Consider the following 19,550-nt stretch of genomic DNA (forward strand, 5'->3'; position numbering starts at 1 on the left):
ACAATCTAAGTGCAAAATATCTCCTGACGCCATCACATCAACAGCTGAATAATATTATACAGACTTCTATATAACATTCAGGGGGTTTTGTCAGTTCTCTGAAATAGGTTTATTGATCCGGCGCACTCAAGCCCATTGATGAACCCATTTTAGATTTATATTCCAGAAGAAGCTCGGTTACACTGGCGAAACATGTCACCATTTACATTAAAGCTTGTATATTATTGTTCAGTTGTTGGTCCGCCATCTTGTTTTATTGTTTCAATTATTGGATGCAGAAAAAGAGCAGTAACAGCTGTTATCCATCAACTGTCTTCTAAATATTGAATGTTTACTGGTTTAAAGAGAAACTCCGACCAAGAATGGAACTTTATCCCAATCAGTAGCTGATACCCCCTTTTACATGAGAAATCTATTCATTTTCACAAACAGACCATCAGGGGGCGCTGTATGACTGATATTGTGGTGAAACCCCTGCCACAAGAGACTCTGAGGACCATGGTCCTGGCAGTTTCCGGTCTGTGAACCTTGCTGCATTGTGGGAAATAGCTGTTTACAGCGGTTTCCAACTGCCAAAACAGCAAGCAGCAGCTACATCACTTGCCAGAAGTAAAAATGTCATCATATGATAAATGTCAGAATATAAATCAGGGATTTAAAATATTTAAACACTGACTAAATAATTTATACATAATTATTGTAAAAATGAAGCACTTTTTTAAAATTACATTTTCACTGGAGTTCCACTTTAACCCTCGTCCAACAGTCACGGGTCTTCTTTGCCCTTCCTAGGAGCATGGCAGCTCTGACCACGCCCACTGACGTAGATATCTGTATATGGGAGGGTGAGTGGTCATTCAGGCCACGCCTTCTATAGTCCATGTGGTTGTGCTTATTGGTCTGAGGCGCAGTGACCTGCCTCCAGGTGGGAGGGCTTGGGAGAGCATAAGACACCCCCCATATTATATCATGGGACGCATCATGCGTAGTCAAGGGAACCAACTGGGAAAATGTAAACATTTACAAGAAAGATTTACGGTACGTTTAAATAGAAAATTCTGCTCTTTAACGAGGCCACACACCATGCAATTTGTATTTGTATGAAAACCAAACTGTTCAATTCAAGAATTGCAATCAATTTTTCTAACTGTAACATTTTAAAAATCTGACAATGTACTGCACACATGTTCAATTTTTCTCCAATTATGATAAAAACGATTGGAAGCTTGCTTGGGTGTATATATTAATAAATTGATAATCTACCACACACACCATTCAATTTTCATAAAAATTGATCAGAAAAATCCTCCATTCCCGATTGAGTTTTATCAAATAAAAATGGGAAATCCAACCAGATTTTTTGCTCAAATAAAAAAAATAAGCTTACGATTTTTTGGGAAACCCCATCTTTTTTTATCGAATTGCTGTAAAATCAGATCATTTTATTGTATCATGTGTGGCCACCTTAAAGGAACACTTAAGTCAAACAAAAAAAAATGAGTTTTACTCACCTGGGGCTTCCAATAGCCCCCTGCAGCTGTCCGGTGCCCTCGCCATCTCCCTCCGATCCTCCTGGCCCCGCCGGCAGCCACTTCCTGTTTCGGTGACAGGAGCTGACAGGCTGGGGACGTGAGTGATTCTTCGCGTTCCTGGCCACAATAGCGCCATCTATGCTGCTATAGCATACATCATATACCATATAGCAGCATAGAGGGTGCTAATGTGTCTGGGAACGCGAAGAATCACTCGCGTCCCCAGCCTGTCAGCTCCTGTCACCGAAACAGGAAGTGGCTGCCGGTGGGGCCAGGAGCATCCAAGGGAGACGGCGAGGGCACCGGAGAGCTAAAGGGGGCTATTGGAAGCCCCAGGTGAGTAAAACTCATTTTTGTTTGTTTGACTTAAGTGTCCCTTTAAGACTGGCTGGGAGCGCTTGTGTCTGCGATTTGCAGGGTTTGTGGCGCTCTGTGTTTGTAGATACCACGCATGATGCTGCACAATCCTTCAGAGCAATGTAGTTAATGCAGGAAACGTGCTTTGTGCAGGAGAAAACAACTGCTGTGCAATTTAAAAAAGTGGCAAAAAATGCACACAAACCACAAGCGCAAACGACGTGTGAGGTCTGAGCATGCCATGGACTACAGTGGCCAGTGTGGAAGTGTGCGTTTTGCAAAATGCACAAGATTCTAACGTGCTCCCTGCCACGAAGGTAAAGCCAAGCAATAGCAGGCAGGGGGAGACAGAGAGCTGAAAGTTGTGCCAGAGAGATGGGTGTTGAATGAAAGCAATGGTTATTGAGATGCAAAGAATTCTGAGTTGATGCAAGATTATGAAAATTGTGTATGCAGATTACTGCAGTTTGAAAATGGACCAATTGTATCCAACCAAGATGGAATATGATTGGGCCATTTTCAAGCTGTATAATCTAGCCTCAAATTTCACAAATCCAAATCCAAATAATGAGGGTGGCATGTAAGGTCGTAGATAGTGAGGGGGCAGATAGTGAGAGGGAGGGGGCAGATGGTGAGAGAGGGTGGCAGATCAGGAGAGTGACAGATCGGGAGAGAGGGACAGGTTGTGGGGGGGGGGGGGTCTAATTGTGTGTAAGGGAGGGGGCAGATAATGCAGGGGGGGGGGGGAGATAGTGAGAGAGGAGGCAGATAGGGAAGAAGAGACAGGTTGGGGGACATGTGTGTGGGGAGCAGGAAGATAATGCAAGAGGGGGGGGGGGGCAGATAGTGAAGGGACAGGTTGGGGGGGCTGCAGATGGTGAGAGAGGGGGCAGATAGTGAGAGAGGGACAGGTTATGGGGGGCAGGGAGGGAGGCATAGTGTACGTGGGGAGGGGGCAGATAGTGAGGGTAGGTGGGAGGTAGAGTGTGTACAGAAGAGACAGATGCAGCAAGACATCTAACACATAACATGAGCATCAGATAACCTGCTGCCTGGCCTGCGCACAGTAATGTATGGAGCGTACCACGGCGTGCAGTGCATTATTGTTACATGTATTCGGGGTCCGGGCACTTGCTGCAGGTGTTCTCCCTGGTGGCTGGAGGAGCCCGCAGACCCCTCCCTCTATTTACCCATCATTGTGGCCCGACTGTTACCCCCCCAACCAGCACCCCAGGCATTCCCTGGAGCAGCCCCTGCCATGGGGGGGTATAAGCTGTAATCATCCTGCAGCTCTATTACACTGTAATTGCTGATGTGCTGCCTGTAATGAATGTATGTTTTGCACTAGCAGCATTTTTACTTGGCTAGCCCCTTCTCCTAAAAAGCTTTTTTCATCTCCCCCCCCCCCCCCCCCTCCCCAGGAGGGCTCAATAACCAGTAGAGGTGGGCAGGATTTGGATGGAGGGAAGGAGGCGTTGGGAAGAGAGAGAGAGAGAAAGGATGCAAGAAAAAAAAAATCCTAAACGTGACATCAGCTTGCGTTTCCTTACAGCGAAGCAGCAGCCCCTCCCCCCCAGCACTAATCCGTCCCCAGCCTGCCTCTGATCACTTAGTTGCATGTCAATTGCACAGCTTGCTGGGGATCTGTAGACTGGCAACCAGCATCAGCAGTGATACAGGCTTCGAGATCACCCGTCTCTCCCGGACGCTCGTCAGGAGGATCGCGGCGGCGGCGAAGGCCCCCCCCCTCTTAGGAACAGCGAGGATCCCCCTTCCAGGCTCGCCTGGCTCTCCGGTTTCCCCCTCCACCGAGCAGGTTGAGGTCTAGGTTGGTCCCCTACGGAAGCAAGCGGCATGTCTCGGAAGCGAATTTCAGTGCTGGAGGATTGGGAGGCTCCGACGATGCCTGCAAGCTCCCTGTGGTCTCAGGCAGCTCTCCCGGCCGCTGCAGAATGAAGCTTGGCTGGCACAGGGGACCGGAGCAGAGATGTCGGTGCCTTTACTCAAGATTGGGGTTGTCCTGAGCACCATGGCCATGATCACCAACTGGATGTCGCAGACCCTGCCGTCACTGGTGGGTCTGAACACCACCAAGCTTACGGCGGCCAATCCGGGGACCTTGGACAGGAGCATCGGGGTGAGTCCCCTGGGGGGCGGCCGGTGGGTGCGCAGGGGAGGGGCGGAGGGGGGTATCCATTCATTTTAACCCCGGAGGGAACGCTACGGCAGATCCGGTACTCCGGGAGTTAAGCGGCAGATGGGTCTGTCAGCGGCTGAGCGATGATTAGCGATCTGTGGAGCAGATAATAAAATGTTTGCTTGAGGGTGGCAGGATGAGTTGGCGTCCCTCTCGTCTTTGCCTGGCAAGCGGTAAGAGGATGCGGTCAGCGCTGGGTACGCTCTGTGCTCTGCGAGGCGGATGGGCAGGAAGGACACAGGCTCGTTTTCAGGGTCACAGGCAGACGGTTATCAGCAGAATCGCCAATAGTCTAAAAGGTGCCCGTTAACGGTACAATCTCCCGAATGATTAACCGTACAATCGATGGGATGCCTTTAGTGGTGCCGATCGGCAAACACTCATCCTATTAATCATTCTGATAATCTGAATTTCAGGGAGATTGTTTAAGTCTGATCAGATTTGCTTATCCTCCCCTTCGTTGGTGGACCAGAATGATTTGTTTCCGATCGATTGCAACAATCGATCGTTTGGGAAATTGGACCGTTAATGGGCATCACTCTGTCTTTTTTTTATCTCTGTTTAGGGCATATTGCGGTGATCCTCTCATGAATCTCTAATGGTCGGTTTTGTGAAAGAAATGTTTAAACAGTCATTTTCATCACTGTGTGTTTGGTGGGTGCAAAGGGGGGAGGGGGTTAAAGGAGGATTTCTGTTCACTTAAATGTTGTCTTCTGCTGATAACTGCAGCTACCTAGTCACCCCTGGGTGTTGGGGGGAGGGGAGGCACCCCCTGAACTGCTTTTATATCCAGAATTGTGGTTACCCTGTAAGCACCCCAGAATGTATCATGTATCAGATTCCTAACACCTCTAGAACTGAGTCTCCAGTATTGCTAAACACTACAACTGGAATCAAGGTCACCCCTAGAATTACTGATCACCCCGACAGTCTATATCCTTCTTCATCTGTATGTAACCAAGATTATTGTTGGAACTCTGACCATACATAGAATGTACGTCTTGCTCACTATTTACATTGCCCCTAGAATGTAGGTGTTGGCCAATATTCTCATCGCTCAGAGAATGTATTTGTTTTCTAATATGCAGATTACCGGAAAAAAAAATATAATCAGGTTATGCCTACAATTTAAAATCACCCCCAGAATCTGGGTCACATACCTTGTATTTGGACCACCCCTCAAATTTGGGTCATGTACCTTGTATTCGGACCACCCCTGGAATCTAGATTAAGTACCTTGTATTTAACCCCCCACCTTGTATTTAACCCCCCACCCTCCAGAATCTGGGTTATATACCTTGTATTCGGACCACCCCTAGAATCCAAGATTAAATGCCTTGTATTTAAACCACCATCCCCCCACCCAGAATCTGGGTCATATACCTTGTAGTCGGACCACCCCTCAAATTTGGGTCATGTATCTTTGTTTTGAACCATCCCTAGAATTTGAGTCATGTACCTTGAATTAAGACCACTCCTAGAACCTGGGTTATTTACCTTGAATTCAGACCACTCCTAGAACCTGGGTTATTTACCTTGTATGCAGACCACCCCTAGAATCTAGGTCATATACCTTGTATTTGGACCACTCCTAGAACTTGGGTTTTTTATCTTGTATTCAGACCACTCCTAGAATCTAGGTCATATACCTTGTATTCAGACCACTCCTAGAATCTAGGTCATATACCTTGTATTTGGACCACTCCTAGAACCTGGGTTATTTACCTTGTATGCAGACCACTCCTAGAATCTAGGTCATATACAATTTATTCGGAACACCCCTAGAATCTGGGTCCATTTGCCAACTATTCCAGATCACCCTCATAATTCTGCTCAAGACAAAAATTTGGGATCACACCCAGACATTTCATCACCTTTAGATTAGGGTCACCCTCATAATTTGGACCTTTCCCGCTGGTTCAGCAATCACAAGTGCTTCATCCAGAACGTTGTTTTTTCTGTAGGTCTGAATTCCTGTAAGCGATCCTTGCAGCAGGCAAGGATTGTTAAGCATCTCTTTAATCGACACATAAAGGGCTTTGTGCGTTCGCTGCTTTGTGCTTCCGAAAGAAAAGAGCTCTCCACAAAGCCAGCAGAGGCCTGGGTGACCCATCCCACAGGTATCAACAGCTCAACAAAGCATCCCTCACATCAGTCGTCCCTCAATCCCCTCCGGGACCTTCTCTGTGTTCACAAATTATAGCTCTAGGTTTGCTCCGTACCGAATGAACATCTCGAAAGTGTAAAATTGCCCGGGAGCCTTGACTTTCCGATGTTCTCGGCATTTTGCTGTGTGCCAGAACAGACGGCAATTTGGCTGAGAGCTGGAGAGATTAAGTAGCAGAAATTGCTTTTTTTTTCAGTGTCCTCTGTGTAATTACAATGTTGAGAGGCTACGTGGGTGAACGTCTCGTAACGAGACCACAGCTTAGCTTTGAAGCAGGACCTGAATGAAAAAAAAAAGCCTCAATCCCAGCTGCCTGTAATGTAGGAAAAGAGAAAAACACTCCACCATCGTTAAATATTAAAGAACAAAAATGATCAGCCAAGCTCTCGTTGACAATAGAAATATCAGCGAAAGGTCTGTGGTGAGCTCTGCTTTCTGCCACCATCCTCAGGAGAACAACAACAATCCACAGAAGTCATTTCTCTATTTCAGGTAACGAGTCCAGCTGGGCCACCTGTGTGCTGAAGCAGCCGTATGGACAATGGAGGCCGCTGGTCTTTTTATCTGAGGCTCTCAACACAAAGGAATCTTAACATGAATGTCAATGTCTGGCAACATTATACGAAAGTCAAACAAATTCCCATACTCCATGTATAGAGAATAGTGATTTGAGGGTTGAAGGGCTTCAGGTTTCTCTCTGTCCAATCTCCATCCTCTTTATCACCTCTACCTGTTTCTCATTCTGTACCACCACTGGCCATACTCCCCCTCTTACCTATCTGAAGCCCCCTTGCTTCCATATAATTCAGACCTCTTTCCAAAATTCATTTTCCTGCCTCTACCTCCCCCCAACTTCTCCTTTAACTCCATTAACCCATCTCTCTCTCTCTCTCTCTCTCTCTCATCCATCCCTCTCCCACCTCTCCTCCACCCCCCTCCTGTTTTTCCAGAACAGTGTTCCATATTCCTGGTCTGTTTCCCGCCTCTTCTTTCTGCCCCCACCCGGTATTATTTGCTTCCCACCACCTGTCTCTTTTCCGAGAAATCATTTGTATTTTTCACACCTTCTCACGTTGATTAAAAAAACATTTTCCTTTTTTTTTTTACGATGTTTAGGTGTTGCCAACCAACCCAGAAGAAAGTTGGCAGGTGTATAGCTCTGCCCAGGACAGCGAGGGCCGATGTATATGCACAGTGGTGGCCCCACAGCAGACGATGTGCTCCCGGGATGCAAGGACAAAGCAGCTCAGGCAACTCTTAGAAAAGGTGAGGCCCGTGAGAAGGGCAGAGTCCGCTTGCCAAGCAATATGCAGAACAAACTAAACTGGAGAATTCTGTTGATGTCTGAGACATTTTAGAGCATTGCATTTGCTGACAGGTTGGTCACCGGCCACGTAGCATGGATAGGCCAGGGAGAACTGTTGTCTGCTAGATCAAAAGACGCCTGAAACGTAGCAGCAATAGGAGTGTCCTGCAAGGTGCTAAAAATAAATTTTCTAATAAAACTCATTATTCTAAGATACAATTGCAGCCACCAAAATGGGGAGATCGAGAAGATTCAGTAGTCAGTTGGTTTGTGCTCTACAGGGCAGAGGCGGAAGTTTTGAAGGGAACCCAAGGTTCCTTTTAGACAATGCAAGTTGCCTGGCTGTCCTGCTGATCCTCTGCCTCTAATACTTTTAGCCATAGCCCCTGAACAAGCATGCAGATAAGGTGCTCTAAATGCAGTAAGCCAAATAGATCAGCAGGGCTGCTAGGCAACTGGTAATGCTTTAAAGGAAATTAATATGGCAGCCTCCATATGTCGCTCACCCAGAGTTCCCTTTAAACCTCCAGTCTAGTGGCCAGCTCAACACATCTTAATTGCTCATGAGATAAGCACAGAAATCAACTGTTCACATTACAGCTTCAAGGTCATTAGAGTTTTCTGTAAAGACAATAGAATGTCTTGCTAATCTATAAAAGGCCAATGGTATGACAACTCTCAACACTCTACTTTGTATTTTCTTTGGCACTCTTTCAAAGCACAATAGAAAGAATAAGTAAATATGAAATAACAATAACTGGGTGATTCTTTTTGTCACATCTAGGGCCCTCCTGTAAAAAGTAAATGCTTTGGAATAAAAGTTATCCCGTTTATTGACCAGCTGAGTCAATCGGAAATACACGTTCAGCCTCTTCAGGAGTCTTCATGTCTCCTGACACCGAATCCTAATGGGATTTAAAAGCTTACACATCCCATTATCTTCCACATTTCCGAAAGTCAATTAAGCCCTGCGAAAGACAATTAAGATATCCCATACGCAGGCAGTTTAGGCCCAGTCTGCATTCTCTCAAGCCTTCCAAAGAGTGGGCCATATCAAACAGCTAGGTTGGTTTGCTGCAAGGCTGTATTTTTAAAGCGGTATTGCCACCATAAAAATCAAATTTCAACAGCAACTGGTCTGATTGTATTAAGTGATAAAGATGCATTCAAAACTTTTTCTGCTGTTATGATTTGGAGTTATCACATAATTAAGGAGCACTGGCCCTTTAGTAGTCAGTGCCAAACAGTTGCATGCTGGGGGTTCTTTTTATCTATAATATATTCCTCCTATTTCCCTGCCAGCTTCCTATCTGAAACACGATCCCCTACTCACTTGTGTTTACAAGCAAGGCTGAGGTGACTCAGCGATTGGAGGAGAAAAGAAAAAAAATGTAAAGGGCAGAAATGACATCACAAGTTAGCCTTAAACTGTGGGCAAAAGACATGGTCCCCACCAGGAACAGAATTCTCTTCATTGACTATATAACATTCACTGAAATCAAAACGGGGACAGTACTATACATGTGTTATTATACAAGTAGATAAATACTTGATCTACTTGCATATGTTTTTTCCCCTGGCATAGTTCGGCTAATCCTACTGCTTTAAGGAGGCAATAACTGCAAAGCACAGAAACCAGATGTGCAGTCAATTCTTTTATGACAGAGGTCCAGGTTTGTGGTGGGATGCTGTCCAACCCCCATAGCTGAAGAACAACCAAATATAACCTGTGAATGTCCGAAAGGGCAATAACTAGCCAATAATCCACGGCACAGCTATAAAGGACAATAGAAAAAAGTACTATGGATTATTCTTACTTCTCTGGAGAAGTTATATTGGTGGTGTGACATCTCCTTCCTTTCTCCATAGTTAAAAAAAACAACAAAAAAACAAAAAAAACACACCTTATACAGCTTAAGACAAACAAAAAACTATAACAGATTGCCAAACTCGCACAAACTCCCAGAATCCCCCCCCCCCCATCAGTGATGGCCATGTCTAGAAGACCTCGTGGAGAGGCATGTGGTTTGTTTGATCAGCTGATAGATTTTCAAGCTCTGATTTGCTGTGATCACACTTTCACACCTGATCAGGACTAGCAAATCAGAGATGTACATATCTATCACCTGACCAAACTGATCACATGCTTCTCCATGACTTCTCCTAGACATGACTATCACTATCCCCCAGATCAGGAGACGGATAACTTTGTAAGCACAAGTCTTAGCATGCCCAAGTCCAAATACGACTGGAGCAGTTTGCCCTCTGATGAAAATGTTGAGAAAAAGTTTAATATGGAAAACAAGTTGTCACACCTGGTAAATATTACAATAGGTAAATGTCAGAGCAAAACTAAATAACAGCTATAAACATTTGTTTAATTTTTGCCTTATGCCCATATTGGTTCTGTCTCGCCAGTGAATAACCAATCAATGTTCCCACATATTCTAGACGTAACATAAAACTGAATATTAGGCTCAGCTATCCTGTACATCTTTCTCCTTCATTTTATTTTTCAGGTGCAAAATATGTCCCAGTCAATAGAAGTTTTGGACAGGCGGACCCAGAGGGACTTGCAATATGTAGAGAGGATGGAAAATCAGATGAAGGGCCTGGAGTCTAAATTTAAACAAGTGGAAGAGAATCATAGGCAGCACCAGGCCAGACAGTTCAAGGTGAGTGTTGTTCCTCAGAGGAGGAGCTAGGTGAGCTGTGATGTCATGGCATCTGTACAGCTAGAAGTCCAACCCACGCGGTACCTCTTTCTAACCATACAGAAGCCAATGCACATCAGTCTGCCTAGCATTCATAATCAGGAAAAAGTATTACTACTTAGCTGGTGATCTCAATAGAATGAAGAGAAAAACATGAAAACTGAAATAGGGCAACTTTGAACTTTAAGCATATATACTCTTATATTAAAAGTAATACATTCAAATGTGATTAGTAAGCAGGGAAACCAACTGACCCAATTGAACAAATGCAGCTTAGGATAATCACAGTCCCACAAGCTCCTCCCCTTCCCAATTCCTTTGAATGGCTACACATAAAAAGAGATCATACTAAAAATGATCAGTGAGATGCTACTAACGCCAGATTGTACGTAAATTTAATGAAAACAGCATGAGGCCTGGGAACGAGACTCAAAATTGACAGGAAGTGCATTTTGTTGGCTTAGCGCCAAACAGGACATAATTTGCAACCCCAACTGTATTAGCACGTCACTGATCATCTCTACTGAAGAGTTACAAGTAGGTCCAGATTCAGAAGCAACTTGTATTTTAAATATAAAAAGCAGGTCTAGATCTGAGCTCAAGATCCATTTCACTGTATGATAAATACCTCACCAAATTCAAGCATTTTACTGTAATGAAGAAACCATGGCCTATCCATGGCCGTAACAAAATATTCTACCCAGCATCAAAGCAACAGTCACCCTCTGTTTTATTTCATTAACACGGCTAAGGTAACTTTACAAAAAAAAAAAATCACAGTCTGGCCAAATGCACGCTAGACAGAGCTTGGAAAAGACCTCAGCAAGGTAAATGATAGGTAACCTTAGTGGTGGCCTGTAATAGAGGCTGAGCCTAGAGTTTCCCATTTGGACACAAAAGGTCTTCAAAGTGTAACCAAAGATAAAACCACAAAAACCATACTGAAGGTGGTCTAGTGGTTCCACCTCCTCAACACCCAATGATGATCACTGAGAGGAAACCATTACATTTCAAGAACCCTTCCTTTAACCTGTTAACAGCCACAAACAAGTTATCTCACTTTAAGATAATACACTGCATTTGTCTTTAGCCAGCAGAACTCGTGGTGCTGTAAATTTTTGGCTTGCTTTGATCCCTCTCTCAAAGAAGAAAACATAGAAACTGAAAGCAGAATCCTCTTATTGTCTCACACTGCCCCCTAGTGACAAGTGGCCATAAATACACATTACAGTAGTACTAATTAGAAGCTTGGGAATGTAACAAAACATTAAAAAGGTGCTAAAATAAATTGGCCTTGAGCCCTTGAAAGCCTCTAAATAAATGTTACTGCTATAGGGTTTAATATCTTGGTATCCAGTAAAATGTATTCCCCTTAGGCATCTGTGCACAGAGGTAGGAAAAATGTACATTCTTTATCCCAATGATAAAGATTTAAACAATACATTAGGTCCTGCACCAAGACAACTGCCCACTAGGAAGGACTTTCACACGAGCATGAGAAGGACTTTGCCCTCAAAAGGGAGGACAAATCTTAAGGTTGACCATTTTGGTGTAATCCATCTAGTTCCCACTTCATCCTGGTTGCTTAGAAAGGAAGTATATGAGGTAGACTCTGCCTGATGGCTTCCTGGCAACTCCTGTCACATAATGAAAAGGTAGAAGCCGATTCTCCAGCAGAAATGAGGCGTGACAAGGCCTGCCACGTACTAATTACCCACAAATAGATGTAAACACGCCTAGCGTGACTGAATCGACAAGCTGTCCTGTTGCCTCTTCCGCTGCTAATAGATCAGACGCAACAACAAGTGTTCACTATCACCATAAGCTTGTGAGATATTTCCAGCACAAAGTCCCCCGGGCCAGACAGGTTCTCGTCATAGTACAGCAGCCAAGATTTGTGGGCTTGTGGATCCTTCTTGTACATCTTCCAACATTCTGAGATGAACAGGGCAACACCTCTCCAAACCACCATTAGTTCTAAAAGATCTTCTCCTTCCCAGATAGGTCTCTATGAATTTTGTGATAGTTTTTATTGCTTTTCGATTGGGCTTCGTCTACACCCAAACTTTGTGGTGTGCAGAGAAAATTTTTCCTGCATTTGGTCAAACTTTCTCTTCCTTCTACGACCAGTAGGATGGGCTTCTTACACGTTCACGATAAAATTGTCTTAACCACTGACACCTCCAGTCTTTCTGTTCAGTTTTCGCGTCACCACCAGCTTGGTAGCTTGGTACCTGCCGTTAGAGATAGTCGGAAATGCAGAGTTCCGATTCTGCAGAAATTCCGATTTCCGCCAATTACCAATTCCACAGATTTCCATTTTGCGATGAGTCGTTTTTGGTCATTTTTGCGTTCGATTGGCCAAATACTTTCCAAGTTGACTCTGCATTCTTTGATCAGTCTAATGCTTCCAAGTTCTGTGATTGTGCTAAAAATTACAGAGTAAGGCAGTATTTCCGCAGAAATACAATTTTTGGATTGGAAATGCGGACATTTTGTTTACACGGAATCTGAATAAGCGTCCCTAAATGCCACCATCATGTTTGCGCTCCTCCACCACCGCTAGCTGATATACAGATCCCAAAGCCCTATCAGAAGCATCAGGCTACAATTGGTTCACAAGAGACCAATGTGAACCGTCTGAGCACCTGGAAGGATTCTCATTGGTCCACCACTCAGTGAACGCAGGGACGGACGATTCCCATTGGTCTATTGCAAACCAAGTGTAGCCCAATGCTTCTGATGGGAATCTCAGATCTGTATACCGGCATTTCTTCCATGCAGAGGATCCCGGAGGCGGCAGAGGACGAGAATGAACGGCATCAGGGGAGTAGTTGCCAAAACATACGCGGTGAGCAGCCTAGTAAGATTGGACACAGTCCTTTCTCATCGGCTAGCCCTGAATCAGTCGGCGTCTGCTTTATCCGGCCCTACCGGAAAAGTCTTGCAGGGCACAAAGTTGCGTTCTACTTGTCAGAATGGACTGATGTAAATGGCACCTATTGCTTGGATCCTATTGGTTTTTTCCCATTTCAGGGAACGTTCATAAGACAGTGTGAACCAGGCCATCGTTTGAGCACTTAGCCTAATCCATTGACACTCTTGGCTGCCAGTTTTCATTAGGTACACTGTGGAGTGACTGTTTTTATTTGTATGTATACATTTTTAAAGGACACCTGAAGTGAGAGGGATAGGGAGGCTGCCAATGTATGGCTAAAAGTACTAGAGGTACAGGAGACAGAGATTGAGAACATTAAGTTATGAAAACATTCAAGACAATTTTTTTTTTTATTTTTTTTTTTTAGTAAGCAGTTAAAATCTGACAGAACCGACATGTTATGGACTAGTCCATCTCCTAATGGGCGACTCTCCAAGTTTTCTCTCTTTTCAAAAGCATTTCCTGAACGAAAATTACTAACTCTAACTGCCAAAATAATGTGCAAGTCAGTAGGGAGGCTAGCAACTTACTATTTAGGCCTTTAAACTGCCGTTCAGGAAATGCTTTTGAAAACAATGTAAACCCCGAGAATCTCCCATGAGGAGATGGACTAGTCCTAAACCTGTTAGTTCTGTCAGATTTTAACTGCATTGGTGTCAGTTTACTCCCTCTAAAATCTGTCTGGTCGACCAATCTTTTGGCATTGGGAAAACGATTTAATGATCAAGTGACCGGTTGTGATTGGAGGAACAGTGCCTATATACTGTCAAACAACACATAGCCAAAACCCGGCTGTTTAGGAAATCTTAATCCAGATCCCCAATGCCCACGCTGAACCCAAGCATAACCCTCGCAATTCTTCTAACGAGCTACCATTTCCTATAATCCTGGGACACAATGTCACCGTAGGACTGTGTTAAACTAACCAGAATGAGGTCACGTTTCCAGTTTATTCCATTTCTCGCCCACTCATAAAAGCGGAGAGTTAATCTGCCAAGTTCATAAAAAAAAGACAAAGAGGACCTGTATTCCTCTTCCACGCCACACATGTAGTAACAATAACAATGGCCACATGGGAAAGTGCTACAGGAAACTATAATTGAGTAGCGTTTAGGTATGGTCATAATCAGTGGCGTAGCTGAGGTGCTCTGGGCCCCAGTGCAAGTTTTACATTGGGCCCCCCCAACAATTGATTGACGCACCAAAACCTGCCAAGGACAATTACAGTGTCAGAGGTGCAGAGAAGGGGGTGGGGAACAGTTTATTAATAATTACTACCATTCAAAGCATCTATAGAAGTGATTTTTACAAGCACAGGACCAATAAAGCTAATACTGCTGTTGAGGGAGGGTCCTACGGGGCCCCTCTCGCCCAAGGGCCCCGATGCGGTTGCAACCTCTGCAACCACTATTGGTACGCCACTGGTCGTAATTGTTGCATTCTGAATCCATGGAATGCAAAACAAATGTTACAGTTTGTATTGTGAAAACGCAAAATTGTAATTTATTGCCAATAAATTAATGATTAATTATATAGTTAGTGCAAATTTGTGAAAATATGTTCACAATAATTTACAATTTTGCTTTAATTTGTTTTTGTTTGTTTTTTTGCTTCTTTTGCATAGTGTTTTTGCTGTGTTGTTCCTCATGCATGCTCTATAGACCTTTTTTGCCATTGAAAGCATATTCACAAGCAGTGGCGTAACTAGAAATCACTGTGCCCTCCTGCAAAACTTTGCATGGCTCGCCCCCCCCCCCCCCCCCCACCCCTCTGCGTGCCTGCGTCTTGTATGTCTCCAATGCCGCTGACAGGAAGTAGAGTCAGTGGCATTGAAGACATAGAAGACAGTAGGCACGCAGAGCTCCGTCACTGCCCGGAACGCAGAAGTCAGAGGTGAGTTCCCTGCCTGCTGTCCCCGCCCCCTGCCATCATTTCTAAAGGAGGATAGCTGGGAGCGCTGAAAGGGGGGGGGGGGGGGGGGAAGAGTTAGGGCCCCCCTCCCCGCCGCTGTGTGCCCACTACCCCCTCTTCTGCACTGCGCCCCCCTCCTTCCACTGAAAACTTGGGTGGGCCCCCCTGCACCTGCATCCCTTGCAGGGTCTATTGCTACGCCCCTGTGCACAAGAAAATTATTTCAAGTAACTTTTGGAATTTACGCATCAAGATTTTGTAAATTCTAAATATCAACTTTAAACTCGAAATTATGAAATTGTGACACAAAGATCAAAATTCCATGAAATCCGTTGCGCTCAAATAGCATTGATGAATGTGATCGACATTGCTGCCTCCATTATATAAAATCGAAATACCACCCGGTGGTTCAACTACAAATCAAGGGGGCCCCCAGCAAAACTTTCATAGGGCCCCCCAGTGGTCACACCCTTTCCTTACCTCCCTCTGGGGACCCTCACAGCCTGGGGGCCCATCTCACAAGGGTCATACAACAAGTGTGGCCATCAGGATCGACACCCGTAACATGTATAGCCACAAAACCACCTGATGTGAAGGATGGACCCATTTATCAGAGGGAGTGGAGTAGTAGTCGGGCCCCCCACAGCTCTGGGCCCCCCGCAGTTGCAAGAGCTGCTCCCCTTTAGTGGCGTCCCCATACCCCCCCCCCCCCCCACAGCTCTGGGCCCCCCACAGCTCTGGGCCCCCCACAGTTGCAAGAGCTGCTCCCCTTTAGTGGCGTCCCCATACCCCCCTCCCCACAGCTCTGGGCCCCCCACAGCTCTGGGCCCCCCCACAGTTGCAAGAGCTGCTCCCCTTTAGTGGCGTCCCCATACCGCCCCCCCCTTTTTTTAAAGTATTTGAAATAATTGCTTAAAATTTGTCAGTGAACTTTAAGATCTGAGAAACCCATATTTTATCTTTCAATGTAATTACTTAAAAATGCAGAGAATGAATTCTGTTCTGGGTTTTTATGTTTTGAGCAGATGCCCCTTAGGCATTTCATTACAGCTTTTCCTCTATTATCTTAAGGTTACATTTACATAAATTCCCGAAGAAGAGCATAAATCCCCAAAGTGATTCATATCTCTGCAGAGATCCCGGATATTTTATGCCACACATCGAGCTGTGACACATGCCTTCTTCCTGTGCGGAGAGGAATTCTGGCCCAGTTCATCATAGATAAGGGCGTCACCCCTCCTGGCCCAGATCACCAAAGATAAGGGTGTCACCCCTCCTGGCACAGTTCACCGGAGATAAGGGCGTCACCACTCCTGGCCCAGTTCAAAGATAAGGGGGTCACCCCTTCTGGCCCAGTTCACTAAAGATAAGGGTGTCACCCCTCCTGGCCCAGTTCACCGGAGGTAAGGGTGTTACCTCTCCTGGCAGTTCACCAAAGATAAGGGTGTCACCCCTCCTGGCCCAGTTCACCGGAGATAAGGGCGTCACCCCTCCTGGCCCAGTTCACCAAAGATAAGGACGTTCCCCCTCCTGGCCCAGTTCAGCAAAGATAAGGGAGTCGCCCCTCCTGGCCCAGTTCACAAAAGATAAGGGCGTCCCCCCTCCTGGCACATTTCACCAGAGATAAGGGCATCACCCCTCCCGACCCAGTTCACCAAAGAAAAGGGCGTCACCCCTCCTGGTCCAGTTCACCGATTAGAAGGGCGTCGTCACCCCTCCTGGCCCAGATTACCGGAGATAAGGGTGCTACCTCTCCTGGCCCAGTTCCCCAAAGATAAGGGCGTCATCCCTCCTGGCCCAGTTCACCGGAGATAAGGGCGTCACCCCTCCTGGTCTTCTAGAAACAACAAATGAATACAAACACACATGGTGGCAGGGCTGTTCTGACCTGATCACCATGTTTGAGAGACTTCCTGTCTCTAAGAGGTTTGATAGGTCAGGGCTCACAGGGCTGCTAGGGCTATTGCCGGCACTGCCCCCACACATGGACCCAAAAAAAGAGGTTTAATTGTGGTGTAGACTTTTCCAACTTGAATTCCAGATGCAATATATTGAGGTCAGCAAAGTAAAAGTGAACTTGAACCTTTGACTTTAGTTTACACTCAGCCTTACATCCGTTCACATCCCAGCTCTACCCATGAGTGGGTCGCTACAATTGAGCGAAGGTTAAGGGAAATTCAGAGTGACAGACACCAAACTGATGAACTTGAACTAAATATTAAAAGCAGTTATTGGACCAAACTCAAAATTCCATATACAGTAGAGTCCCGGTTATCCAGAACTCAACTAACCAGTAGTCTCAACCAACCAACACAAAGGACCGGCAGTACTCATAGTGGTGAAGGCCAAATTCTTTGTTTGTGTGCTCTGCTGTGCTTAAACACTGGCTTCCACGCTCCCCCAAGAATAATATACGTTTAATTACTGTAACATTTATTATAGTGTGGGTGCTGGCTTAGTGCGACAGTTGTCATACGCGCGAGTCCGAGCTTTGGGTAGTGGGATCTGCTGCAGGTGTGTTGTTCGGAGGTACGGGCTCTATGCAGTTGTAGTGGCCAATTTTCTTGAGACACAGGAGACCAGGGTTCAAATCTCAGCTCTTCCTATTCAGTTCAGTAAGCCAGCACCTACTCAGTAAAGAAACCTTGGGCAAGACTCTCTAACATTGCTACTGAACCTAGTTGCTGCAGCTCTGGAGCTTTGCATCCGCCAAGAGAAAAGTACGATATAAATGTTCTGTGTTGTCTATATATCAACAAAATAATGAAATTAACTATAAAATTGTTGTTAGGGCAGGTCAGATAATGCGTACGTATTAGTGCGCCGCCAGCCAGTTGGGCGCAGGGTGAGCCAAATGATGTCTAACCCTGCTGCTGCTGAAATTTCCGGGCGCGTAAAATACTATTCTCCCTCCAAGTCATACCAACATTGGGGGGTGGGGCACGTAATTCAGGGTCTGGCGATCGCCGGCACCTGAATTACAGCTACACGTGACCTGCTTTATCGGCTAATTGCTTTGGGTGCAGCTCTACCCAGATTAACAGCTGGTTTAACCCTCCCATGCATACCCTTCTGTGACATAAGCGACCGGGGTATAAAACACTCCACTTACAGGGCTCCTGAGTCTTCCAGTTTCCATGACTATTTCTATGGTAAAAGTCACTAACCAACATCACTGGATCATTCCCAGCACCCAGTCCCACTAAAACGGTGTTGGCAGCCACACAAAGCAGACGCTGAAATGTAAAAAGTGGTACTTAAAAAGATCCTTAGTGCTTCTGAAACACTCAACCTCACCGTTATTTAAAAATCTTGCTGGAAGTTTAGTTTGAGCATTGCGGATAAACGGAGAATGAAACTCCCTCAGGAAGCCGCCATGGCATTGAATGGGGCGAATGTAGACCCCATCGCGGTTCCATGAAATACACATTCCAGGGAGAGTCATCAGTTCCTGCTCTGCCTGCAAGGCTGCACAGCGGAATGACAATTAAGCTCACTCCGTATAGTAATAAAAGATGAAATGTCATTTGTATAGAGTTCCCATGTGCCGGTGCATAAAGTGCCTGCAGTACAGCAGCGGAATTAACACTCTCCTTTCTCTGCCAGCGAGACGCAGATGGTCAGGGCCAACATTATAAAAAAAAATAGGGATTTGGATTTCACAGGTTCACAAGAAAAATATAAATATTGCCATGCAGAATTTTAATACTGTGATGCATTATATTCTATAGCACTTAGTAGGCCAATGCATTATTACCTGGCTGAGATCCGGCATTTTGAGATAAGTGATCCCAAGTTGTCCGTGTAGACCAGTAGAATCTGTTCTGCGTGAGGGAGTGAGGGAAAGTAGTATTTGACCCCCTGCCAGTTTTGCTTATTTGCCTTCTGATCCATAAATGACCAGTCTATAACTACACTGGATAGTATATTCTAGCTGTGAGAGATAGAATAACTACAAAAGAACCCCTCAGTGCCCCAAAGTCAGTGCTTGGTGTGCATTGTAATGAGTGAAATAAGTATTTGATCCCCTAATCAAGCAGTAAGATTTCAGGCTCCCAGGTGTCTTCAGTCTTCACTGTATACAGATAATGAGCTGAGACGAGGAGCAGCCTCTGTAAGGGAGAGCTCCTAATCCCAGCTTGTTACAGGAACTGTATAAAAGACACCGGTACACAGAAGCAATCCTATTCCAGACTAGCTGAGGAGCTATCCAAGGACATCGGGGACAAGAGTGAAGACCTGCACAAGGCTGGACTGGGCTACAGGACTATCGCCAGGAGAGGATCTGAAAAGAGGAGTGGGGCAAACGAAGTCCCTCCTGAGATATGTGCAAACTGGTGGCCAACTACAAGAAACCCATGACCTCTGTGATCACCAACAAGGATTTTGCCACCAAGTCATCTTTTTGATAGAACGTCAAATACTTAT

At 45.4% G+C, this 19,550-nt stretch overlaps 1 protein-coding gene across 2 annotated transcripts in view; it reads left to right on the forward strand.

The window, feature by feature from the left end:
- Nucleotides 1–19,550, forward strand: part of OLFM1 (olfactomedin 1) — a 174,527-nt gene that overhangs the window by 91,038 nt on the left and 63,939 nt on the right. The window contains exons 1-3 of one of the 2 annotated variants that reach the window (XM_068249146.1): nt 3,478–4,026; nt 7,370–7,519; nt 10,079–10,234. In XM_068249146.1, the coding sequence (XP_068105247.1) occupies nt 3,877–4,026; nt 7,370–7,519; nt 10,079–10,234 (456 nt within the window). In that variant the 5' untranslated portion in view covers nt 3,478–3,876. Of the gene's footprint in view, nt 1–3,477; nt 4,027–7,369; nt 7,520–10,078; nt 10,235–19,550 lie in introns of those variants that run through there. The other variant, XM_068249147.1, reaches the window with a different exon arrangement.

The sequence above is a fragment of the Hyperolius riggenbachi genome, chromosome 8 (genome assembly GCF_040937935.1).
Source record: "Hyperolius riggenbachi isolate aHypRig1 chromosome 8, aHypRig1.pri, whole genome shotgun sequence".
NCBI classification, from domain to species: Eukaryota; Metazoa; Chordata; class Amphibia; order Anura; family Hyperoliidae; genus Hyperolius; species Hyperolius riggenbachi.